Here is a 26,831-nt window from a genome sequence, read left to right as displayed (position 1 = left end):
GTAACAATGAGCAGACTTGTATTTTTGAATTCCAGATTTCTAATTCCATGGGATGACTGAGGATAATTCAAAAGTGTTGTGAGAATCGCATCAAAAAGACAGGGCTCTGAGGACACGTGTACCTGTACCGACAACTTGTGCAGGGCAGGGCCATCTCTGCATAACTGATGTGACACTGAGGAAATAACATTGTTTCTATTTCTAGCGGTGTATGTTTGTTATTGCTGATTTCTAAGGATGCAAAGGAAAACTCAGAATGACCAGTATCATAAATATTCAAATATAGCAGTTATTTTTGTGCTGAACGTATAAAGAATTTCCACAGTATGAACAAGCATCTGAGCAATATGTGCAAACAGTGTGCTCTGAGAATTTTCTCAAGTGAGCAATATGTTCCTAGAGACTCTCTAGTTCTCAAATATCTCTTTATTGTAAGGTAATTGTTAAATGGACTGTTAAATAGGAGAAACTCCTTGTCTGTTTATACATATTTTCATACTTGAGACTTTGAAAACACAAGACCTTATTGGTAACTGCAGAGAAATACTTGGATGTCGTGATTTCTGTCTGCATTAGTAAGAACCAGCTGCAATAGCCAGTATTTGCATGTGAGCACCCCTTACCCTCCTACATGAATAACAACACAAATGCCTAATGAGGGAATGTTAATAAACTCCATAAAAGGAAATCAAGAGTCATAACTTTGCATTTAGTTTTTAATCAGCCAGAACACAAACATAACCTAAAGCATTTTGTAAGCTACAAAGTATTATTTTTTTGATTTGCATTTCTTTTTGGTACAAGTAAGATTTCTGTTTTCATGTCCCTCTATAAATTTCAAAGACAGGCAAATGAGCACTGTGAGATCAATGCATTGCTTTTGGTCATTTCTGTTGAGTGATCAGGTGAGAAGAATCTGGGGTTCATATTAGAAGCCCTTCCCCATGGTTTGGGTCCTTGACAGCTCCCATCAGCTGTCAGCTACACCATGGACATTGTCCATATGTACTTTGAGGTAGTCATTCCTTGTAAACTTCTTATGACAAAAATGGCACTCTGCCATCGGGCGGTTGGGGTTGTGAGTCATCTTGTGTCGGATGAGCATTTTCTTCAGGCTAAAAGCCAAGTCACAAACCTAGAAAAGAACCAGATACTCCATATTTATGATGACAAACCAGTTTGTCATATATACAATATACATTATGAAAATTCCTTCTATCAAGTATGTGCTAGTGGGCCTAAGGAAGAACTCTGCTCTCAGAATAAAAGGAATTTCACACCCAGACAAAGAAGTTAATTGCAGTTCTCAAGCATCACTTGCATTTAATTACATGGTTTGCACCACCCCCAAGCATCCTCTCATCTCTCAGATCTGGACCATGTCAGAGAAAGAACTTCCTAGGGACATACCTTCCTTAGCATAACAGAGTGTATTTACAACTCATAACAACTCCTTACGTGCTGTGATTTACAGCCCAGATGACATCTCTCCACAGGGCATAAATACACAAGATGTTTTTTACTGTGATGTTTTCAATTTAGCCCCACTTGAGATGTGACTGGCTACCAAGGCTCTAAGAGTTATAACCACTTGTGGTGTGACTGGTTAACAATGCTGTAAGTATTACAATTCAAATTTATTACCTAGTATTGAGTTTCTTTCTTTCTTTCTTTTCTTTTCTTTCTTTCTTTCTTTCTTTCTTTCTTTCTTTCTTTCTTTCTTTCTTTCTTTCTTTCTTTCTTTCTTTCTTTTTCTCTCTCTCTCTCTCTCTCTCTCTCTCTCTCTCTCTCTCTCTCTCTTTCTTTCTTTCTTTCTTTCTTCCTTTCTGCATGTATGTTGTTTGACTAAGGCACATAAGCAGTTTCTTTCATATAAACTCTACTACATGACAGCCTAGCTTAACATCCCCATCAAACAATCTGGTAATGAAAATTACCACAGTAGCAACATGTAAGGAAGGCATAATAACTTCAGTCATAGAGGGAAGTCAAGTGGAAATCCAAGTTTGATGTTACTCCAGATTTTCATTTATATATACTCTCTAAAAGCACATTTGCTTGAAAATAACATCTACTTCAATAATGTAGAAGTAATGTAGAAACAAAAAGCACAATAAATGCTGAGCAAGGAAACACTAAAGAAAACTGGCATTCTGAGTGAGGTTTGTGAAGAGACGGAAGCAAATGAGAACTGTGTGCTCTCTGCTTCATGTAGGAAGGAGGATTTACTGTCACAGCAATAAGAAACTCAGAAAGTGTTCAGACGTGTGAACGTGGCTGGGAGCAGGAGCCACGGTGCATGATTTATGCAGAAGTCCCAGGTACTTGGTGGAAAACAAGCGAACTCCAGAGGCACACTTCCTTTCCAAGGAAGCCTGTCCTTGCCCACACGCACCTGCCGTCCTCTCTTTAGCCTTTTTCTTGTGCTGGAATCTAGAGTTTTACGCAGCACTTGACACCCTCTGTCCCTTTCAGGTGATTTACTCACGAGGGCCATCAGGCCATCAGTGGCAGGATGGAGGGCAGGGTGTTTGCGAACTAAGTATTTGGTGAGGAGCCAGCATGGACTTTTACGTGGGGAAGTATCCCTTTACACTGCAGTTCACTTGTCAGTAAAGTCACAACAATGGTGAATTCCTTGCAGTGTTTAAGATTAAATGTAGTCTAAAGTTTATGCAAATTGGAGTTATATCGTAGACACTGACTAAATGCTAGGCTAAGTTTCCCTTTCATCTTCCCTAGCAAGCGGTATCATCAGCATATTGGAAAGAGACACGAAGTGGGGAGCTACCACAAGGGGGAACTTGAAAGAGGACACAGCTATTCAAGAGCAGTGGTGACACTTGCCTGCCCGCTGGGATTCTCTGCTAAATGTTCTCAAGCAGCTGTTCCTTTTCCTGCGAAACATTTGCCCTCAGCTTAATGACTGATCTCTGTGATTTTCTGGATGTATCTCTTTACTAGCATAGGGAACTTAAAGGCACAAGATCATTAATCTAGAAATATTAGTTGAAGTTACAAAAATGAAACGTGGCAGATGACAGAAGGGAGAAAGGAATACAGATATACATACATATATAATATCTGTACCTATCCATACATATACATGTATATAAATATATATACATACATACACATGAATATATATATTTATGGGTGGCTCCTATGGGCAATATAAATACCTCAAAAACTATGAGTAATTTTAAAGAAACTAAAGCATGTGTTTATGGCAAGTACCTTAATGTAAAATAAGTACCAAATTGTTTTGTAAGTGTAGCTTCAAATTGGTGCTCATTTAAAAGATAACTTTAGAATTTATCTGCCATGTCTATTTCTCTGGCCCCTTCTCTGAACCCGTGTCAAAGCAAAGAGCACCCTGCTTGTAGAGTCTTCCTACAGACTGACACTGAGTCAGTTCCTTTCCATGGTGGAAACCTTGAGTTCTCCAGCCACTGTCACCCTGCTCCCTCTGTCTCTCTCACCGTGCTCCCTCCCCCTAGGACTCCTTACTCCTGGAGCCTCCAACTATGCTGCTTGCCCTCCTGAAATGCTCTCATCCTAGTGACTGACTCCTCCTCATCTTTTAAGCTAAATAGATAAATAAACACAGAGAAAATACAGAGATGCATAAGCACAGATAATTCTTTCCTAACTATTCTTCCAGAGCTGTTTGGTGTTATACCTTCCTTTTTTAGTTTTTTATCATAAACAGCAATTAGGTATTTATCAATGTTTATTTATTTAATGTTATATGCCTCAAGTGATCTCTATAATGACAGAGGAGGTACCATCTTGTTCACTTGTCCATTTTGGGCCAAGCACGGCTTTCATTGTTGGCCAGAATGCCCTTTTAGTGATTTTTGCACATTGTTTCACTCAGTTCCCATAGATGTACCTTTGAGTGGCTATTGGTATAGTATCCTCATTTTCACAGCGGGAAATGGAGGTTAACCAGATTTCCCAGCAACAGAAAGTGATTTCTAGAACTGAAGCCAGGCAGTCTGCACTCAGTCTATGCTTCCCCAGAGGCAAATCTCCAGGGCAAATCCCAGTATCAACTGAAGATTCTCACTTTAAGTTGAGATATAGGAACGGAATGTTGTTTCTCCCATTGGTCTGACTCATATCATTTTAAGGAACAACGGTGACTTAGAAAATATGAAAGGGTTTCCAGATATTTGGGCTCACTCTTGTGAAAGGTGGGATACAAACTACAAGTCCACTTCCTCAGTCTCCATGGGAAAATTACAGCAATGGCAATTGGAGAGAATGTAAAGGAAGCTGAGCAAAATGCTGAAGTTTGGTTTTTGTTTGTTTGTCTGTTTGTGTTTTGTCTGAAGTTTTTGGTACTGGCTGAGAACTAAGGAAGTCCAGAGGATCCACATAGGAGAAGAGATAGAAACAACCCAAGAGAGACTATTCTTTGAGAGCCTGAGTAGAGCTTTAGATGGCAGTGGAGAGCAGCTGATGTCACACTTGGGAAAAGGACTACCTAGATGTGAAAATATTCACATTCATTAGCTTAAGTACAGCCATTAAAAGACACTGATGATGCTCAGAATAAACCAGCCCAATGCCAGGTCATTTATAGTCACACTGAAAACAAGAGAGGCAAGAGAGATAAAACTGCACAGCAGGGACACTTCCTTTTCTTCCTTTCCACCAGGGACTCCCAACCCTGTCCTGACTTAGTACCAATTCAAATACCAAAAATACGAAAGCTTCACTTTTAACTATTACTCTAAGAGAGAGGCGGACCGATTTTCTTTTAGAATATAGTGAAACAAGATACTGAAAAGGAAATACTTTCAGTGTTGGGAATGGGAATTGTATATAAACTTGAGTTAAAAATACTTATAACACAATGAATGCATGTAGCACTTGATGTAATAAAATGACAAAGGATACACTATCTTTCTCTGGTAGTCATAGTCTAGGATAAATTCTTGTAGGGATGTTAGCTCTGTGCCAAGAGAGGCACAGGTGTGAGCACACTCAATGTCTAGAAGAAACTGGGACAAGTTTTACAAAGTGGGACCACAACACCTGGATGTGGATGGAAGCACATGGCAGAGATAGAGAAGGATTATCTCCAAGAGAGGAGAGGCACTGCCAGGAGAGAAGAGGACAAGCAGGGAAGTGAGGCTGTGCAAACACCGTTTACTTGATGGAAGAAAGGTTTAGAAGTCATTAGAGAAAAGGCTGGACAAGAAGCTTGAAGGTTGGGAATAAAGCCTGAGGATCTGAATAATCCTAAAAGGAAGTGGCAATACATCTTGGAACTGGTAGGGATTCACTGAAGCATTCTAACAGAGACTAAGACAAATGCCATTCGGTCAGCAACCAGGTCAACAGCTACTGTCAGGGAGGCCTATTAGCTGGTCCTTTCTAAGCCAGACACGATTTGGACATGAATTAGGACAGTAGTCCATTTATTCAAGAATTCATTCTTAAAAATACCTACAGCATGCCTTCTACATCTAAGGCTTAGTTCCAGGCTTAAAAACACAGAAACCAACAATGAAAAAAACTCCTACTTTCACAGAACCTGTAGTACATAAAAAAGTAACTAAATAAGGGCCAGCAAGACAGTCCAGTGGATCGTTTGGAAAACCCAGCAACCACAGTTGACTGTCAGTCAAGTAGGTAAGTGGATTTTATTTTACTGTTTGTCAGATTACCAAACTCAAGAAAACATGAAAACAACAACTCAACATCAACATCAAGACATTGAATCAAATAAAAAAATATTAATAAAGGAAGTCTAGGACTAATGGACCCACAGATGAATTCTACCAATTATTCAGAGTTACAGCAATATCTCTTTGCTGCAGTGAGAAGGGCACTTTGAAAACTTATTACCTGTAGTTAGCATAGCCTTGTCACCAAAGCCAGATAAAGATATTAGAAAGAAAGAAAAGTAGAGGTCAACATTTATGGATCTAGATGCAAAAGTACACACACACACACACACACACACACACAAATACACAGATGCACGTGCACATACATACACACACACAAAAAAAAAAATGAAACAACCACATTTAATGTAACTCTCTATTAAATGACTTATAAGGCATGGCCAAGTAGGGTTTATTTCAAGATTGCAATGGTGGTTCAAATAGGAAAGCAAACAGAGGAACATGTCATATTAGTAGAACAAATAAAAAGACAAACATACAGATATTGAAAGGGCATTTGATAAAATTCCGGATTGTTTGTTGGTTATAAAAGCAAACATCCACTTAAAAAAAAAACTTGTCAGTATAACCAAAGATGTTTATTACAAACTCATATTTGAGGCGGCCAAGAGGTCAGAAGAGACCTGCCACTCGTTGAGAGGTGTGGGGCAGAAGACACCCCAGAGGATGCTGCCAACCACCAGGCAAGTGAGCAGGCCCTGGGTCATACGTATGGGAGAGCTCGTTCTGCCCCTTGCCTGGGCAGCACAGTAGAGCTGGTCCCAAAAGCATGAGAGCTGGTGAGCTGGACCCACTCATCACTGGCTACAGCACTCCAGAGAGTGGGCCCCACACCTTGCCTGGGCAGCACAGTAGAGCTGGCCCTGGTGGCATGGGGGCTGGAGAGTAGGCCCAGAGGACATGAGAACAGGTGATCTGGCCCTGCCCCTTGCTGCAGCAGTGTGGAGAACTGGCCTGGGTGCATGGGTGAGAGATAGCTGGCCTCAAAGACGTGAGCACCAGAGAACCAGCAAGAGTGAGGGCAAGCAGGCAGGAAGCAAAATCTTCCTTCCCCATGTCCTTTTACGTGCACTGTCACCTGATTTAGGGTGGCCTAGATTTAGGGTGAGTCTTCCCACCGCAAATGATCTAAGGAAGGAAATCTTTCACAGGTGTCCTCAGGGGCTTTGATTTTAGTTAATTCCAGATGTAGTCAAGATGACAACCAAGATTAGCCAGCACAGGACCCACATGGTGGAAGGAGTGTGGAGTCCCACAGGTTGCCCTCTGACCTCTACACCTACACCATGACACACCTCTACGCATGCATACAAACACACAAAGTAAGTAAATAAATCTTTTAACTTTTAAAAAGATCTCGAATTATCATGTCGAAGGTGCCCAGGGGAACACACCAGACATATGAAGTAATGAGAAAAGGTAAGGGCTCCAGTTGCTAGTATGAACAGAAATTTAGAGGAAGTAATGGATCTGGGAGTTCTCCAGCTACGGATAGAGGAAGAGACAGAGGAGCAGGGTAAGAATAAAGTCAAGAGGAGACAATTTTGGAGCAGTGACAGCCTCTGTTACACTGAGCAGGCTGCACATCAGAGAAGTTTAGGAGGCACTTATAACTGGGGAGTTTTGACTCTTAGGAGTAAATGAGAGAGATGCAGACAGAAAAAAAAATAGACTTGTAAGTTATAGCTAAACAAGTAACACCATAAATCAATTCGCCCAGAGACAAGTTCAACAAAAATATTCGGCACATGTCAGAGGTGGGTTGAGCATGATGGTAGCAAAGTGTCCATATGCCACTGACAGATCATGTCAGGCCTGAAGCAGTTATTTGTGCAGTACAATAAGGCACTTAAATAGGTTCTGTATCTACAAAAGAATTAAACTAACTGAAATTATTAAGCTAGCTCCATTTCAGTACCATGTTCTATTTTTACACATTTCTCTTGCTACAGGTGGGTTTTCTTAAAATCTGCTGGAGATGAAGGTATTTTTATGAGTACGAGTACATTGCTGCTTTAGCCTACAGCGAAGTTTCACAGGACAGGGTCCTGTGTTTCTGAGTTTCCCTTCACTGCAGTTCCTCGCACCGTATGATCCCTGCTGCAACATGCCGATGGGATGATTACGCTCGAGTGAACTCAGCATTTACAGGGAATGTGTACTGAGCTATTTCACACATTACAACCTCAGTGTTTCTTCTCACTCCAACTTCCACTGATGCTCTCTTTTTTATATTTATGTGTCAAGAACAGGCTCCCTGGTGCCTTCTCAAACACTTGGGTTGATCAGCTGACTTAACCACTGGAGGAAAAACATCATTTCCCCCGTCAATGTTCTTATTAAGTTTACTAAGGACAGAAGTACTTTTCCCTTACAAAAATAATGTGAACAGTTATGTCAAATTATTTCAGTTCAATTCAAATATCCAAAATAGGAAATGTCCTAAGTAGCATTATTTAACCTAAAGGAATTTATATACATATTCTGAAAATTCAGTTTGTATTTAACATCTATGAGTAGCTAAATATTTTTTTACATTCTGATTTTTAAAAAGAATTTCAGGCACACATAACAATATATTTTGATCATATCCACTCTATTGGTTCAACTGTCACTAACTTGTCAAAGACTTGGGCAGACACCTGAGTTGCCTCAAACTATCCCCACTTTACACCCCAGAAGTCTAAGAGCTCCATCGAATCAAACATTGGAAGATATCCTGAAGAAAACCACAGTTTATTTGGGGCTAGTAAAGCGTACTGAATAAAATATGGGTGCGCTGAACATGCAGCCCAGAGTTATAAGCGGCATAAGGCATCGAAAAACGCACAAAACACACGCACAGGCACAGACAGCCCTCCTGGTACTGCAGAGTATCAGGGAAGGAAAAAGAGAATCCCAACTCACATCGCACTGGAAGGGCTTTTCTCCTGTGTGCGTCCTCTTGTGCTCATCGAGGCCCCGCTTCTGGCTGAAGGCCTTGCTGCACTCTGAGCATTGGTATGGCTTCTCCTGCAGGCAAAGAAAAGAGAGCAGCACGAATGTCAGTGACTGAGGGACGGACTGACTGGCTGCTGAACCTCCACGGACAGGCGAGTGTTGAGATGGAAGACGCCATCTGAGGGTTGCAGGTGCTGCAGCAAATGCACAGGGGAGAGCTGAGCTGTTTCAGAACCTCACAGGAAACACTGATTATCATTCCTGGACACTGTAATCTCCTAGTTGACAGTGAGTGACAAGGACAAGACAGTGCCTGTCCTCCACTAATACCTTGGGTATTTTGATCCAATTTTTAATTATTTCTTTTAGTTTAGAGGCACCATAAAATTTTACTATGGTATTTTTGGGTATTGTCACCAAAGAAAGCTGAGGGCTCACTCAGCTAAATGATGCAATCACTATAATCTCTGGATTGATTATTTCAGAACTAAAATTTCTTTTTTTTTTTTAAATTAAGAGTTTTTCTATTCATTTTACATATCAACCACAGATTCCCCTGTCCTTCCTCCTTTCAATCTCCAGCCTTCCCTCCCAACACACCCCCCATTCCCACCTCCTCCAAGTCAAGGTCTCCCATGGGGAGTCAGTAGAGCCTGGTATATTCAATTGAGGCAGGTCCAAGTCCCTCCTCCCTGCACCAAGGCTGCTCAAAGTGTCTCATAGGCACTAGAGAACCAGAATTTCTATGTAAGTTTGAAGATAAATTTTAAAAGTTAGAATTTACCTTTGATTGATGTATTTTTAATCTTTATTACCAAACTTTTCTTCCTGGTAGAGAGTTCTTTTCATTAAATCTAAATGAATATTTCTAAGTGAGACTTTTCTCATTTTTCTGTTAGGGGCTCTTAAGTTTGCGTCTCAAAAGGGAGAAAAGTGCCCACATTTTCTAGTCACCTAATGACCTCCTTTAAAGGATTCCAATCTATAAAACAGCAGGAGAGAGCACACTGGAGATTTCCCAATCCAGCAAGTCTCTTAAATGACGGGCAGAAACAAGTCCCTATAGAGAACCAGACGAATCAGGATGGGGAAACACGTGCATTCTCTTTCTGAAAAAGAACCCACACCTGCTTCCTACTAACTTGTCATTACTCCTAACCTGCTTCATTGCAAACACATCAACCCTCATTAGCCAAGCACAGGTAGACAAGTGCCCAGGCTGGATGCTGTGGGTACAATGTGTGGTGCCAGGAGATATGTGCTCCTATTCCTACCCCTTTCTCTGAGAACTGTGAAGTCTCCATTGACCCTGGAACATTCCCAAGTACAGGCAGCCCTCCCCTTCCTGTGCAACAAGAACCCATGCATATGGCCAAGGGTACAAGAGAATTATAATTTTACTCGCTAATCACTTCCCCTTAGGTTCACCGAGGATCATGGAAGTTAAGACAGTTACACAGAGACTGTCAACAAGGAACTTTATTATAGTGAAGAAAGCTTAGGAAGCCATAAGATGCTTTGACTTCTGTCAAGTTAATAGACTTGAGGCTGAATGATGGCTTGCCTTCCCAAGGAGACAAATGAAGCAATTTACATGCCCGTGTGGCTAGAATGCATAAGTATGTTCTCATACCACTTGCCATGATTTGGGTTAGTCCTCCGTAAGGGCCCATGTGTTAAAGGCTAGTCCTATTGGTGGCACTACTTAGGAGTAGTGGTAGCAGGTGGGAGGAAGTTAGATGACAGGGAGTATTCCCTGAATGAACTGTGGGCTCTGCTTTCTTCCTTTCTTTCTGCTTCCTAGCCACCATAAGGTGAGCAGCTGCCTTCACCATGTGCTCCATGTGACAGGCTCAGAAGCAGCAGGGTTCAGTGACTAAAAGCTCTAATACTTTTCTCCTTTTAAGTTAATTATCTCAGACATTTGTTACAATAACAGAAATACTGTTACGTTTCAGAATATCCTGTCACTCTTAGGTAAGAACTCATTCACTGCATCAGTCTCAATAATTTCGCTGCTTTTCTTCTGTCATCCACTGCAGGGATCCTGAATATGAGAACACAATCTGATGCTACAGAGTACTATGGGAATTGGTACTGACGTTCCATGGAGGAAAACGTAGAATAAATCACACATTCTGACTCATCAGCTGGATTTAACTAGACACAATGATTAGGTTCTTGATTTATGCTGTTTCTGAATGATTACCCAGTCTGTGAGAGCCTGTTCTTTGTCATTGTGACCTGGGGACTGGTGCTAACTGGAGGCAATCTTTTTATCAGCCCAACTCCATAATCCTGGAGTGGCAGAATTAAGCAACCATCTAATTAGTCAAACAACACATGGCAGAGCTCATCTAGAAGGTGGCCTTATGGAGTGCTGTGCCTAGGACCTTGCTTATAGACAACCCAACGCTAGTTGTGAATCACTGATGTCTTTCCATAGGAAGGAGCAGCAACTGAACTCATAAAGGTTTTCAAACAGCTCTAAATGTCAATCAGGAAGGCTCTTGAGAAACAGTTGTTTGTGATAGACCTTGTTGGGAACTCTGCCCCTTTGAGAAAAACTTATTGAGGTTTTGATCTCTCTCTCTCTCTCTCTCTCTCTCTCTCTCTCTCTCTCTCTCTCTCTCTCTCTCTCACACACACACACACACACACACACACACACACACACACACACACACATATACAAAGGCATGTTAGGACATGAAAGTTATCTTTCATTTCAAATTAATTTCATGTAATTTTTTTCTAGATTGCACTATTTTATATTTATCAATGCTTTCCCTGTCTAGAGGTTAGGAAAATGATGAATTTTCCTAGATGATCCTGTCTTATTACTTTTTTTGTTCAATTATTTATGTGCATGTATGTACCTTTGCATGGGTGTGGGTGCATGTGTGCACATATGTGTGGACACCAGAAACTGATGCTAGTGCCTTGATTGCTCTCCACTTTATTTACTCAGGAAGGGTCCCCTGTTGATCTGAAGTTCACAGATTTAGGCAAGTCATCTTGCCCAGCTTCCTCCTCCCAAGTGCTCAGATCCCAAACTGGCTGCTGGGACTGCCTGAATTTTTATGTGGCTGCAGGAGATCCAAATTCTGGCCCTTACACTTGCACATCAAGTGCTTTATATACTGAGCCATCTCCCAGCCCCAGTTCTTATTTCCAAGCTTAAAAAAATCATCTTAAAAATTGCCTGATTATAGTGGTGCACATCTGTAACCCCAGCACATGGGAGGCAGAAGCAGGAGGATCAGTTTGAAGGTCATTCTCAGCTACAAGGAAAGTTGGAGGCCAGTCTGGACTGCATGGGGCTGTTTCCAACATAAAATAAAACAAACACATAAAATCAACAAATAGCCAAACAAACAAAGTTCTTTTTAAAGTGGCACAAATATTGTCATGCAATTATCTAGTTCAGTGAGATGGCTCAATTTGTAAAGGTACTTGCCGGTAAGCCTGGCACCCTGCGTTTCATCCCCAGAACACAGTCCCACAATGACTCCACATGTGCTGAAACACAAATGCTCAAGAGTACACACATACACACAAATATTGATTTAAAATTCCTGGAGCATGGACTTGATACAGATTTCTTTTTTTTTTTTTTTTTTTTTTTTTTTTTTTTTTTTTTTTTTTTGGTTTTTCGAGACAGGGTTTCTCTGTGCAGCTTTGCGCCTTTCCTGGGACTCACTTGGTAGCCCAGGCTGGCCTCGAACTCACAGAGATCCGCCTGGCTCTGCCTCCCGAGTGCTGGGATTAAAGGCGTGCGCCACTACCGCCCGGCCAGATTTCTTAAACACAAAATTTCTATATACCCAGAAAATTTCCAGTCCTCCCTGTAACTTTTTATTAGCAGCCCTGATATTGGTTAACCTTGTAGACAAACCATGGTGCACATGAAAGTGCCTTGTAAACTGAAGCACTGTGTTACACTTTTAAAGGATCTGGAGCAAATTTTACCTTCTAATCTCATCTTTGAAACATTGCATTAATGTTCAGGATGAAATATGAAGTCTACAGTGTGCAGACAACATGTAACCAGATTGACTCTTTCCATCCCGGACTATAGCAAGACCCACCGACCAATCCTTCTGCAGATAACACACAGAGAAGCTGAACTACCGACATTAGTTTAGGTCAAGCTTCCTTAATCTGGAAACTACTGAAATTTCAGGCCAGGTAATTCCTGGGTGAAGAGACTGTCCTCAGTATCCACTAGATGCCAGCAGCACACCCTTCCCCACCAAATCTCCCAACATTGGCTCATGTATCTGGAGGAGGGCAAAGCACAGAGGTTCTACATTATGTTTTTTGCACTATATATATATATATATATATATATATATATATATATATATACACACACACACTAGGAGATGGCAGTTGTTGCAGTCTGTTGTAGACCATTGTAGAGTGGTCATTTAGAAAAGATAATAAAAAGTCAATACTTGGAGAAGTTATGCATCTGAACATCACCACAATGTCAAAATATTGTGATATGACACTCCTCAGCACATCTTCACCTTTCTTTTTTTATTATTAAGACATTTTCTATTCATTTTATATACCAACCACAGATTCCCCTCACCTCCCTCCTCCCACCCCTCAGCCTTCTTCCCTACCCCCTATTCCCACCTCCTTCAAGGCAAGATCTCCCATGGGGAGTCACCAGAGCCTGGTACATTCAGTTGAGGCAGGTCCAAGCTCTTCCCCCCTGTACTAAGGCTGTGCAAGGTGTCCCACATAGGCACTGGGCTCCAAAAAGCCCACTCATGCACCAGGGATAGATCCCAATCCCACTGCCTGGGGACCCCTAACCAGTTCAAGCTAAACTACCTCGCCTATCCAGAGGGCCTAGTTCAGTCCCATGGGGGCTCCACAGCAGTTGGTCCACAGTTCATGAGTCTCCACTAGTTTGGCTGGTCATCTCTGTATGTTTTCCCATCATGATCTCGATGTCCCTTGCTCATAGAATCCCTCCTCTCTCTCATCAATTGGACTCCTGGAGCTTGGTCTGGTACCCGGCCACATCTTCACCTTTCATAATGAGCCACCATTGCTTTTGAGCCACACTTTGAATTGCATAGGCTTAGAATAAAACTATCTTTGCTGCTAGGATGTCTATGATTCAATTTTATCATTATCTAGGAAAACAAATTTTAAAACAAATTATGCCTACATGAAAATATACCCAAAGCCTTAAATTTCATATGCTTGGGAGCTTAAATAGGCAAAACTACTTGTCTGATGTGGCTGAGGGCACATGGGGAGGGGTTATTCGTTACTTGAGTCTCTCTGTTTCCCCAAGTTTTACATTTCTGCATAAAAGTTAAAAGTCTTAAAATACTGTTTTTATGTTATTCTAAAACTTGAACCATCACAACCCTCCTTCTTCCAAGGTCATGTCTTTCTCTATCGAGGGGAACTATTTTGGGTATCAAGAAGAGGGACCTTGTAAACATCAAGCTATACTAGTTACTTAGAGATGATTCTATGACCTGGTGTTGGGCTTGTCAGCCACGAAATCTCAACCTGGTAGGCAGTTGATTTCTAAAACCTGTCCCTGCATTTCCATGTTAAAATATGGAGCCTACAGTGTGTAGACCACATGAAACCAGGTTGACTCTTACTAGTCTTGACCACAGCAAGACTCATCCACCAATCTTTCTGCAGGGATGTTTGGGGTATCTGGAGCAAGGCAAGTGTGTGTGTCTCCTATGGCACTTCATACCACAGCTCGTCCATGACCTGCAGTAATCCTGACCATTGACTACAGGTCAGCCCTGACCAGTGCCCTCAATGTGGCAGACAAGACTCAAACTCTTTTTTTTTTTTTTTTTTTTTAGTGAGACTGTATGGTCAAAAGATTATTACTGGGTTCCATCAAACATCAAGTTTGTATAGAATCAGAGCTGCAGTTTAGAGAAAGGTTTGTGAGTGTGGTCCCTCTAGTTTCTATTACACACAGCTAACAGTACAGATCTATAGTCTGAAGAACGGCTGGTCATATATCTAACAGCTCCTCTTAATGGCCCATTTGTGAGCACACATGCACCACCAGCTGCACACAATCCATGTGTATTGAGCTTCCCTCTTATAAGCAGCCTTGCCGAGCAAACTCTCACAGATGTTTACAGCTTCTCTGGGTTTTTACTCACCATCTTATTTTTCATAGTCAGTGTGGTCTTTCAACATATGACAAAACACACTCTTGGACTAGTAAACAAAGCACCTAAAAATTACAACTCATAGGGAAGCCTTTGAGAGCTAGGAGAATATTTAAAGCAGGTTTCTACACAGCATATCCGTAATTGCTTCTGCATTGTAGCTAATGGAAAACACACTTCTCATAAACCAGGAGAATGAAATGCACAGTCCACACATAGGAAACTAAAAATAAGCACAGTGAATAGAATCTAATTTTTATATAAAAGTGTTGTAAGGAGATACCTTGTCCCTTTCTGATTAATTCTTTCTTGGGGTTCATACAGTAATTTGTAAAATAAGTGGGAAGCCAGAAAGTCCGATTACATGCACAGAGGGCGTACAGGAGCTTATCAGGCATAAAATAGGCAAGAACCATGCGAACTACTTAGATGTGCTTTTGCTGGAGCTACATGCATGACTTCAGTTAGTCACCAGAGCAGCAAGACAACCTGCAGCAGAGAAAACACATCCCTCATTCTGTCCTGATTGTGGACCACTGCATTTCACCATGCCTGATGATTCAAGTTGCCTTGGAATCCTTTTAATAACTCTGTGTCTGGAGCCCACTCTCAGAAAGCCCCAGTCACTGAACTGGCTACGGCCAGGCACTGGTGAGTTCCCAAGGTGTCAACTTCCGTCATGGGGGAGAAGCTGCGATCTGGTCCATGCTCCTCTAAGGGCATCCTGAGAAGATGAGCTGAGCAGCAGCGGTGGCAGCCAGGCCTGCTGGCCTCCTCCTGCTCTCTCTTTTTTTTAAATTTTATAATTAATTTAATTTTACATATGAGCCACGGATTCCCCTGTCCTCCCTCCTCCCGCCACCCCCCCCCCCCGCCCTCTCCCCAATTCACCCCCCATTCCCATCTCCTCCAAGGCAAGGAGTCCCCTGGGGATTCAGCTCAGCCTGGTAGATTCAGTTGAGGCAGGTCCAGTCCCCTCCTACCTTCACCCAGGCTGAGCAAAGTGTCCCAGAATAGGCCCCAGGTTCCAAACAGCCAGCTCATGCACTAAGGACAGGTCCCGGTTCCACTGCCTGGGGGCCTCCTAAATAGTTCAAGCTAATCGACTGTCTCACTTATCCAGAGGGCCTGATCCAGTTCCATGGGGACCCCTCAGCTATTGGTTCATAGTTCATGTGTTTCCACTAGTTTGGCTATTTGTCCCTGTGCTTTTTCCAATCATGGTCTCAACATCTCTCGCTCATATAATCCCTCCTCTCTCACGCCGATTGGACTCCTGGAGCTCCACCTGGGGCCTGGCCATGGATCTCTGCATCTGCTTCCATCAGTCATTGGATGAGAGTTCTATCATGACAGTTAGGGTGTTTGGCCATCCGATTACCAGAGTAGGTCAGTTCGGGCTGTCTCTCAACCTTTGCAAGTAGTTTATTGTGGAGGTATCTTTGTGGATTTCTGTGGACCTCTCTAGCACTTTGCTTCTTCATATTCCCATGGGGTCTTCATTTATCATGCTCTCTCTTTCCTTGTTCTCCCTCTCTGTTCTTGACCAAGCTGGGATCTCCCGCTCCCCTAAGTTCTCTTTCCCCCGACCCTTGCCCTTCATTACCACCCCCCCCCCCCCCCCGCCGCCGTCATGTCCAGTTTGCTCATGTAGATCTCATCCATTTTTCTGTCATTGGGCAATCCCTGTGTCTTTCTTAGGGTCCTCTTTACTGGGTAGCCTCCCTGGAGTTGTGAGTAGCAGTCCAGTCATCCTGTTTTACATCTAGTATACTCCTATGAGTGAGTACATACCATGTTTGTCTTTCTGAGTCTGGGTTACCTCACTCAGGATGATTTTTTTCTAGTCCCATCCATTTGCCTGCAAACCTCCTGATGTCATTGTTTGTCTCTGCTGAGTAGTGCTCTTCCTTCTCTTACGCTCCCCTCCACTGCACGGCCACTTTCCCCTTGGACTGCCTGCTCCGTGCTACCTGGCAGAGGGATAGAAACACTTACAAACCCCCTTTTCTTTAAATTGTTAAGCAATGCTGGGAATTTTCTATGGCTATCCTCACTTTACAGATGAAGAAACATTAGTTTAAAACTGCCCAAGGTCACACAGTCAGGCAGAGAGAACAGAATTTAAAACAAGTTCCACTCTGAGACCAGAGACCACTGTATTATCGTGATTGCTGGCAGCCCACAAAGCTCTTTCCCTTCTCTCTGTTCCTGTGAGCAGAGCTCAATTCTTTTTTGTTGCTGTTTGTTTGTTTCTGGTTTTTCAAGACAGGGTTTCTCTGTGTAGCTTTGCACCTTTCCTGGAACTCACTCTGTAGCCCAGACTGGCCTCGAACTCACAGAGATCCTCCTGCCTCTGCCTCCCAAGTGCTGGGATTAAAGGCGTGCGCCACCACTGCCAGGCAGAGCAGAGCTCAATTCTGTTGAGTGTTCACTTTTACCTGGTTAGCTGCTCTGAGGGAGGAAGATGGTCCCCAGCTCAACTAAGGCAGCCGGTCAGACTAAGCCTCAGCCCATGTTTGTTTAAAAGTTGAAATCAACAGAAGAGCTTCAAAAATGCTGCTGCCTGTAGTCTGCTCCTGAAGAGATGAGATTTCATACTGGGGTTGTGCCCTGGGCTTTGGCGTTTTTAGAGGACACCTGATGATTCTAATTAGAAGCCGTGTTTGGGAATGGCTGAGCAAGGTCAGGATGGCACTTTCACTGCTGCTGCAGGGATGGCTTGAGACGGGAGTACGAGAAGTGACTGTGGTTCCTAGTGTGAGGAGATAGATGCTGCCTGTGCTACTAAGAATTACATGCAGAACACGGGCAGAGCTAAGATGAGGGGAGACACTGGAGGAACAGGGGCACCTGGTAGCCTTGTTGAGCCAATCATCAGCTCTGGGAAGTCTCATATTTAGAATCTTTACAGTTTGGGATGAACTTGATCTACTGACCTCATCTTCTCAGTCATCACACTCTTTTCTTATGACTCATAAGCAAAAGACATCAGAGGGTGCTGAGTGAGAAATGGGGGAAAGACCAACACAAAATGTCCTTACCCTCCAGAAGAGCACAACGGATCTGCTGAGGGAAAAAAAAAAATATGGCAGCTTGACTAGATGGAGTTGACGTGTACCTGCCTATCAACTCATAGGTTCTATGGCACATGATTTGAAATATAGGGGCTGAGGATGGAGCTCAGTGGTAGAGCGCTTGTCTATCAGTGTGAGGCCCTAGGCTCAATTCCTAGACCTTAGAAAATTATAGTGAATCAAAATATAAACAAAAAAACAAATACTCACATGAATTTGAGGAGCATTATGCAATTGTACAAATGACAGAAAGTAAGAATTCATCACAGCCACAAACTCGCATTTAAGAGTCATTTCTAACTGGTCCCCAGAGAACTGAATTAAGTTAACTTGCCTGCTTCCCAAAATAACAAGCACAGGTCTGACATACGTGATGGTGGTAAGTGTGATCCATGTCTCAGTAAAACCATACTATTTATTCAGAGGTCTAGAGGAGAAGGGAATCGTGTAAATCCATCCTTAGAAGAGGTGTGTCTAATTCTAAAGAAATAACATACTTCTCCGATCACTCCATTCTGAAAATAATAAGAACACAGCACAAAGGTGCTACCACACATGTGGCTAATCCATCCACGACCAACAGGGTATTCACGGCAGCCAAGTTCATGTCAACAGGCAAAATGAAGTCATCAAGCAGTGGGCAAAAGTCAGAGGAAGTCATATCAACATAAATCACATGTGGAGTCAACACCCTGCACAGACGCCAGGGAGCCAGTAGCAGAAATGCATCCTTTCAAGCCTCAGAAAATGCTGGGAAGAACTAGGCTGTCTGTTTGCACAGGTGAGGATTCCAGGGATGACCAGTAGAGAGCCTACCAGACCTGAACTGACTCAAAAGTCATACAAATGTGTAGTGGGTAGCCATTCCAGCTTTGATCTGGAAGTTCCAACCCCCATTGAGACTTCGGCAACTGTCACGCCTACAAGGCGGGGCCAAGGGAGGCGCCGGGGGACCCGAGATCTGGATCGGCGGGCGCTCTCTCTGTTGCGGGACCCTGGACTGGAGAGGTGGACCGAGCAGAGCTCCAGTGAACACCGCTGGACTGTGATACACCTTCCCCAGACTCCGCGACCTTCCTATTCCTTAATTAGTAAGTTATGCCATTAAATAAATCTCCTTTTAACTACGTGGAGTGGCCTTAATAATTTCACCAATATCTGGCGCCCAACGTGGGGCAAGTTCCAAAGGCCTGGGTGGCTTCCGCCCTCAGCCTCCTCCCCGGCTGGCGGGTACCTAAACCCGCCTGCAAACTTCCATAGAACCAGGGAATGCCTACACGGTTCCATTCCCGAAAAAGGGAGCAGCTAGTCCGGTCTCAGCTCCCTAGCTTAGCCCCCAGACCAGCGAAAAACCACTGTGAGTGAGGCGATCCCCCTCCTCCCCAAGTGCGGGCCCCAGCTCCCACCATCCCGGCTCCCGCCATCCGGCTCCCCGCCATCCGGCTCCCACCATCCCGGCTCCCGCCATCCGGTGCCCCGCCTTGTAGGCGTGACAGTTGCCGAAGTCTCAATGGGGGTTGGAACTTCCAGATCAAAGCTGGAATGGCTACCCACTACACAAATGCTCTAAAAATATAAAAAGACTTAAAAAATTAAAATATGGCATAAGATTACTGTAGTAAGTGAGGATGGTTTCATATATCATCTGAGAATAATAAACATTTTTAATGTCTAAGGCAACTGTAGAACAATTTAAATTCAGAAAATTAGTGACCTCACTTTTTACTCTGTTCACCCAACAGTTCTTTTCTTCCTTCCTTCCTTCCTTCCTTCCTTCCTTCCTTCCATCCTTCTTTCTTTCTTTCTTTCTTTCTTTCTTTCTTTCTTTCTTTTTCTTTCTTTCTTTCTGTCTGTCTTTCTTTCTTTCTGTCTTTCTTTCTTTCTTTCTTTCTTTCTTTCTTTTTCTTTCTTCTTTCTTTCTCTTTTTCTTTCTTTCTTTCCTCCCTTCCTTTTTTTTGTGAGTAAATTTGAGCTCAGTTATTTCACAAATATGGATTTATGGAAACTTTTCATCACTTTTAGAGATATTATGCAAAATTCATCCAGCTGGTTGTGTGCTCCATTCCTCATCAACAGGTCTGAAATTTGCTTCTGGACAACTAAGAACTGGCACTTTTTCCCAAGCTGCCTTTGGTTGTTTCTCTGTGTCCTCAGGAAGGTCACTCAGTGATGTATTTCAAGAACTACAATGGATGTGACCAACTCTCTGTATTTGCCCAGGACTAGCCTGGATTTGACCCTGACAGTCCTATAGCCCAAGAAACTTTATTTTTCAGCAAAACAGAAAGGTCATGATTATCTAGAAAGATACTGCCCAAACAACCTCTTCATTCCCCTAAGTTGGGAATGATGGGTTGAAACAATGTCCTACTTGGATACCATCTAGGGACTGTACACATCATCTTTGTACTTTTCACTCAGTTGTCATTTGGCAGGATAACATACTAAACATAAAGGATTCTGCTAATGTAACCCCACCCATACCCTGTTACACTCTGTAATGATACAAAGAATTTAGCTTCCTAGGAACAGCAGCACTCAGGACCATGGACATGATCTGCATATTCCAGCACACACAGATCCCAGTGCTGGAGCACAGGGAAAGAGCAGGTAAAGTGAAGTGTCAGTTGCTGACTTGGCATACAAAATGCATTTTCTAGGTACTTCTGGTTTCTTTTGTTTAAGGAAGAACATTTTTACAGATAGAGCTATTTGTGAACTCTCCAGGCTATTGAAAATTGTCTCTTTCAGAATGTGTTAGGTAAAAGGCTGGGTTAAGCCAATGTATTTATTTTTAGTAAGCTAAAAGACATAGAAAACCCCATGGAAAGGGTTCTCAGATTTGAACCATTCTTTTACACAAAGATAATGTTGCTTTTAGCTCTCAGTGCAGATCTGTCACTTGGTTGAGAGATACAGCCTCTGAATAGGGAATTCTAACATAAGAAGGGCTACCAGCGCCCATCTCCTAGTCACTGTCCCCTCTCCTGTCATAACTGTGGTTGCGGTAGTTTTTCTACTAGCAGCCAAGTATCCTCATGTTAAGTCAACATAAACAACACACTCAGCAGAGGAGCCAGTTATATAATCCTGATTTTTCACAGAGAAGGCAGCCACAGTGAGGCTCAAGAACTCAGAGAGAATTCAATGAGCATGTTTCTCTTCTCTCAAAATATTAGATGCCACCAACCTCTAAAAATGCCTCTCTTCAGAGAACCAGATAATATAACAACATTTACAGGTACCAAAATGGGAGCTGGGAAGGGAAGCATCAGGCACCAAGCTCAGTATCAGATGAAAAGGAACATTTAGCATTGGGGAGCCTCAGCACAACACAGATGTTGAGGGCTCAGTCATGTCTAGCCAATGGGGAGATAGAAGTAGAATTTAATACTTAAAAATCTAAAATTCAGTCAATAACTCAAATATTACTTGGTGATAAACTGTCCTCCACGTTAAAGACTATTTCCAGGTGGAATGTCATTTTCTTGGCACTGACACGATCTTTGCTTACATGTTTAGACCCTTCGGTCTATTCCCTCTACAGAGCCAAATATGCACAACAGGGACAATGCAGCAAAGAGTTAAACTGGACTCACACTGTCATGGTGAGCCAAATGTAGTCATTCACTGAATGGAAGCAGCAGCAGGAACTGGGCATTGCAGAAAGGTAAGGGCACACTCGTGTGTGTATGTTGATAAATACATGAATACAAACAGATTCCAAGAGCAAAGTTTTAGCTCCAATGCAACTAATCCAATGCAAAGAGAGTGGTCCTGGATTTACTGTTGCAGCCTGCAGCCTGCTGTGTATTAGTACGTAGGGCTGTCAGGGACCTGGACCATGTTTAGGATCACAGACTATAGGGGGAGTATGGACAGGTACTTGGTACATCTTAAGGTAGTCCTAGAGTTTAAGGAGGTTCTCAAATGTCTATCTTTTCTAGCCAAAGCCGAAAAGAATCACTGAGGAGTATCTGACCATGGCAGTTTTTTTATCTTGGTGACAACTAATCCTTGAATGGATGGTTTATGTCACTAGCAATTTGCCCTGGGCTCAAGCACTGACCCAGGGGTGAATGACTTCAGATCTGATTACCAGTCTCCAGAGTGCATCCACCACTCCACCTCCCACTTTATGTTTGCCAGAACACCAAATCTCAAACCAGAAATCTATTCATCTGTTACAATCCAGCATCAAGGACACAAGCAACCAGAGCCATCAGAGTCACTGTGAATCATAATTACATAAAAAAGTTAGGAAAACAATGCCTCTCTCTGATATAACCTTAAAATATAAATAAATAACATTTGATGATGAAAATGTGTTTGGAAATCTGTCCCCAGTTCTGGTTCCTATTATTTCCATTTACAACCTTAAACATACAATGATATAAGAAACTAAATTACACACACTTGCATTCTCTACTGATTCCACATACATTTAACAGTATCTAATCTTCATGATATTTTTTTTTTTTTTTGGTTTTTCGAGACAGGGTTTCTCTGTGTAGCTTTGCGCCTTTCCTGGAACTCACTTGGTAGTCCAGGCTGGCCTCGAACTCACAGAGATCCGCCTGCCTCTGCCTCCCGAGTGCTGGGATTAAAGGCGTGCGCCACCACCGCCCGGCTGTATGTATGTATTTTTGAGACAGTATCCTACACTATAGTTCAGGCTAACATTGAATTCATATGTAACCCAAGATGACATTGAACTGGCAGCAATCCTCCTGTCTTGACATCGGGTGCTAGGATTACAGATATGAGTATGATGTGTAAATTCTCATCCATTTGCCTGTCAGTCAACATCTGACCTAATTCTCTACTAGCTTTGCCTTGGATGTCTTTATGAGGCTTTTAATATCAATATCTAGTGTTCTCTAGAGAGGTCACTGAGGTCACACACATGTGGCATCTGAACTTCCTATTTTTTATTAGGGAGACATGCCTATGATTTGTATGTAGGGAGGCAAGTATGATTTGACTGGGAATTCTCAAGTGTATAATTATAAGAGGCAACCTATAATTGAGACCAGAACTGGCTAGATAGACACTTACAGCACAGAGCGGTTTTCTGAGCATTGTGTTTAAATACTGAGCAGAAGCAGAGGAACTGAAGTCTACCCCAAAAGGTTTGTATCTAGGACCAGAGCAGGAAGTGGTTTCCTTGGTAATGAAAGATAACCTGCATAGAGCACACAGATTTGATATATGCATGAAGTAAAGAAATAGAAAGCCAGAGTCCTAGCCTCACTCAGGATCAGCAGATCTTACTTCAGCATGAATATGATCAGGGTCAGTTAAACGCTGATTGAGTAACTGCTTCTTTTAGAGTAAAAACGAAGAGTGATGCCTTCTTTGAGTGAAGACATCCACACCTATATTTTAAACTGAAGCCCGAATTGGTGATCTAAACCATCAGTTCTCAACCTGTAGGTCATGACCCCTTTGGGGGTTGCATATCAGATATCCTGCATACCAAGTATTTACATTATGATTAATAACATTAGCAAAATTACAGTTAGGGAGTAGCAACAAAATTATTGTGGGGGTCACCACAACATTAGGAACTGTATTAAATGGTCACAGCGTTAGGAAGGCTGAGAACCACTGCCCTAAATTATTAAGGTCTCAGTTTTCTTTATGGAACTGGAATACTATCAACAATAAAATTGATGCATTTTCCAGACTCTACAATCTTGACATTTAGATATATAACAAGAGGTCCACAAGATCTTTCAAAGCCTGGATCACAGGGCTACTTTCTGACCTTGCTATCAACTTGACCTATGACATACTGCTGTTACAGAGCTAGAGAAGAAACTGACACTAATCCTAAAAGACTGGTTTATATACTATGGAAAGCAATATGTTATAACACTGTGATAACTAGACAGATATAATAAAAATTAACTTCACAGACAAAGATATGCAAGTTCCATTCTTGATGCCAATCACTTTTAGGTGACTCTGGATAAACTACATACTTCACTGAGCCTTCCAGCCTTCGAATTTTACATGAGATAGTAGTATAACTGTGTCTTCTCACCTTAATGTGTGGTACAAAAGGCCTCAGAAAAGGTATCTATGTCTTATATTAGCCAGCTTATGTCTACTTGTAATCACAATATGCATATTAATAAATACTGCAAGTCCAAACTGAAAAAAGCCACACAGATTATGAAAATATAATTATATGACTTTACAAAAAGAAAGGAAATTATGTATGAGCTTCAGTGTATCATTGCTTTTGGAATCTATTAATGGGAATTTGTATAAATAGATGTCTTTATTTCAAGATTCCTATGATACTTTAGTAATTAGAGCTCTCTGAATAGAATGAAAAACAAGTAAAATTATGTTTAGAAAGAAAATAGTATAGAAAATTGTATTACTTTTCTAAGAACAATGACTTTTCTTTTACAATTGTCTCTATACTGCCTTTTCTAAAGCAAATGAAAACTCAGACAGCATGGACCATGCTTCCATTTAATCTTGAAATATATTATTAAAGTCTAAAGATAATATGGTGGTGGGAAGGGAGCAATTAGCATAAATGCTAAATATTTATAGAGTTTTATTTTAGCTAACTCATCAAAGTGTTCTGCATAGATTCTTTGTTCACATACTAGCTTCACAAGATTTAGTTCACATCCTTGAAACAGCTGGATTAATTATTGTATAGGGACCATCCAGGGACATGAAGTTGTTCTATGCCACCATGGTACTCAGGTCCTTAAAGGGATGGGATTGAGTCAGATGCAGGAGCTGTTGAAATGTTCCTGTGGGAGCTATAGGAACTGAAGAAGCACCTGAGCTAGTGTGTCTCGGACATCTAAATACACTTTGATGCATTATGGTCTGCTCAGTAGATGATTGGTGAGATCCTGCAGTGCACTCAGCAGTCAGCTAGCCCTGGAGCTGAACAGCAGGACCTCTGTGCTGTGGGATGTCATTTTGTATGGTGTGAATATGTGTTGCTCTGATTGGTTGATAAATAAAATGCTGATTGGCCAGTAGCCAGGCAGGAAGTATAGGCGGGAGAAGCAGACAAGAATTCTGGGAAGAGGAAGGCTGAGTCAGGAGTCACCAGCCAGACACAGAGGAGGCAAGATGACAAGGAAGAACTGAGAAAAGGGACCAAGCCATGTGCTAAACATAGATAAGAACTATTGGTTAATTTAAGTGTAAGAGCTAGTCAGTAATAAGTCTGAGCTAATGGTCAGCAGTTATAATTAATATTAAGCCTCTGTTTGATTATTTTATAAAAGGCTGCAGGACTGTGGGTGAGAAATTTGTCCTGACTGCAGGGCTTGGACAGGACCGGAGAAACCTTCTGGCTACATTTTGCATACCAATGTGAGGCTCTTGAATTTCCATAATGCCCCAAAGAGTTTATAAAAAGGGCTTCTAAACTCACAATAATGGAGCCCAAAACAGCTTTCTACTTTATGTCTCACGTGGGTCAAGATATAGAGACTCCAAGGTATAGAGACGCCATGGCGTGCGGACTTGAGCTACAGTATGGCAGTCTCATGGCATACGTATGGGCCTGAGTGCAGCACGGCAGTTTCCTGCCACTGTACACAGTGGCGTCTGCAAGCCATGCAGCATGGTACATGGTGGTCTTTGCTAGTACAAAAAAAAAAAAAAAAAAAAAAAAGGAAGAAGAAGAGGTTTCTGGACAACACACTACTTCTTAGACACATACACACACTGCTTCCCAGGGTTGGTGGCAGGCATACTTCCACCATATTAAGAAGCTGAAGTGGGCAGAGTCAGCAGCCAAGGTTATCGTGTTGGTCCTAGCCAAGCAGTTCAGCAGTTTAAAATTTCTCCTGGTCAGAGAAGGATTATAGATTCACAATAAAACAGATTCAGATAAATAAAACCCTAAACAGTTTATAATGTGTGTAAAAATGTATGTAGGCTTGGAAGAAAGAGGAAAAGGAGGATAGACAGTTATATAAAGAAATAGATAGTTTTAAAAAATAAAGTCTTTAAAGAGACAGTAAAAGTAATATAAAAAATAAGCCATGTAAACAGGGAAATCACACAGAGAGTCTGGATTATATTGTCTTTGGGATTTTAAACTGTAGAAAGACATGTGATTGTAAAAGCTGTTGAGTTAAGCATATATATATATATATATATATATATACATACATACATACATACATATACATATATAGTATCTGGACTTCAAAAGTGGATATAACATATGTCTAAGGATATGTTACTTTGGAAAAGAGGTTCTGCTTTTGTTTCCACAGAAGATGAGAACCTGTGGATTGCTTCCAGGCTAATATGGTCTGATCAAGGAAGACCCCCTGAGTGGCCCAGATGATTCAACATCCAAAAACAGCTTCAAGGCAACTGACTCAGAGAATATAGTGTCACAGACTACTCTAGTCAGGACTTGACCATAATTCTTAATCTTCTCAGGATCCCCATTAGATTGCCAGTTCCCTCAACCAGCAGGAAGTAGTACAAAAAGCTATGCCCAAATTCCCAAAATAGTTTATAAATGTTTATTTTTATTTAAAGCAGGTTGATTATAAATGCAATCTCTTTCTAAAGACAAAAAGGGGATAATGTAGATATGATAGGATGAAAGGGTAGATTAATGAACCTACTTTTAAAGAGTAACAACTTGTATAAAAATGTTTTACATTGATATGGGTTTTAGTTTATTGATACAAATTTAGAGTCGATTTTGTTATACTAAATATATATGTATATATACATATATATATTTCTACTCTCATTTAAGGTATTCTGTTAATGTAACTCATTTAAATTGTAATGGATAATTAAGAAATACAGATTATTAATTAGTCTTCTATGATAGTCAAACTTACAGTCATGTTAAGTTTTCTAGGTATACATAGATACAATTCAATTAGGTAGGTAATCTTCAAACACTTCAA

The 26,831-nt window shown here is 41.7% G+C and overlaps 1 protein-coding gene across 3 annotated transcripts in view; it reads right to left on the bottom strand.

Annotated features, from left to right (window-relative positions):
- Nucleotides 1–698: 698 nt before the first annotated feature.
- Prdm5 (PR/SET domain 5) overlaps nt 699–26,831 on the bottom strand; it is a 168,642-nt gene continuing 142,509 nt past the window's right edge. For all 3 annotated transcript variants that reach the window (XM_052720226.1, XM_052720228.1, XM_052720227.1), the window contains exons 14-15: nt 8,613–8,717; nt 699–1,135 (exon numbers count right to left, since the gene is read on the bottom strand). In XM_052720226.1, the coding sequence (XP_052576186.1) occupies nt 971–1,135; nt 8,613–8,717 (270 nt within the window). In that variant the 3' untranslated portion in view covers nt 699–970. The remainder of the gene's footprint in view (nt 1,136–8,612; nt 8,718–26,831) is intronic.

This window comes from Peromyscus californicus, unplaced genomic scaffold (genome assembly GCF_007827085.1).
Source record: "Peromyscus californicus insignis strain IS unplaced genomic scaffold, ASM782708v3 Scaffold_6__1_contigs__length_162567912, whole genome shotgun sequence".
NCBI classification, from domain to species: domain Eukaryota; kingdom Metazoa; phylum Chordata; class Mammalia; order Rodentia; family Cricetidae; genus Peromyscus; species Peromyscus californicus.
The sequence above is the reverse complement of the archived record's forward strand: the minus strand, read 5'-3'. Positions and strand labels throughout refer to the sequence as shown.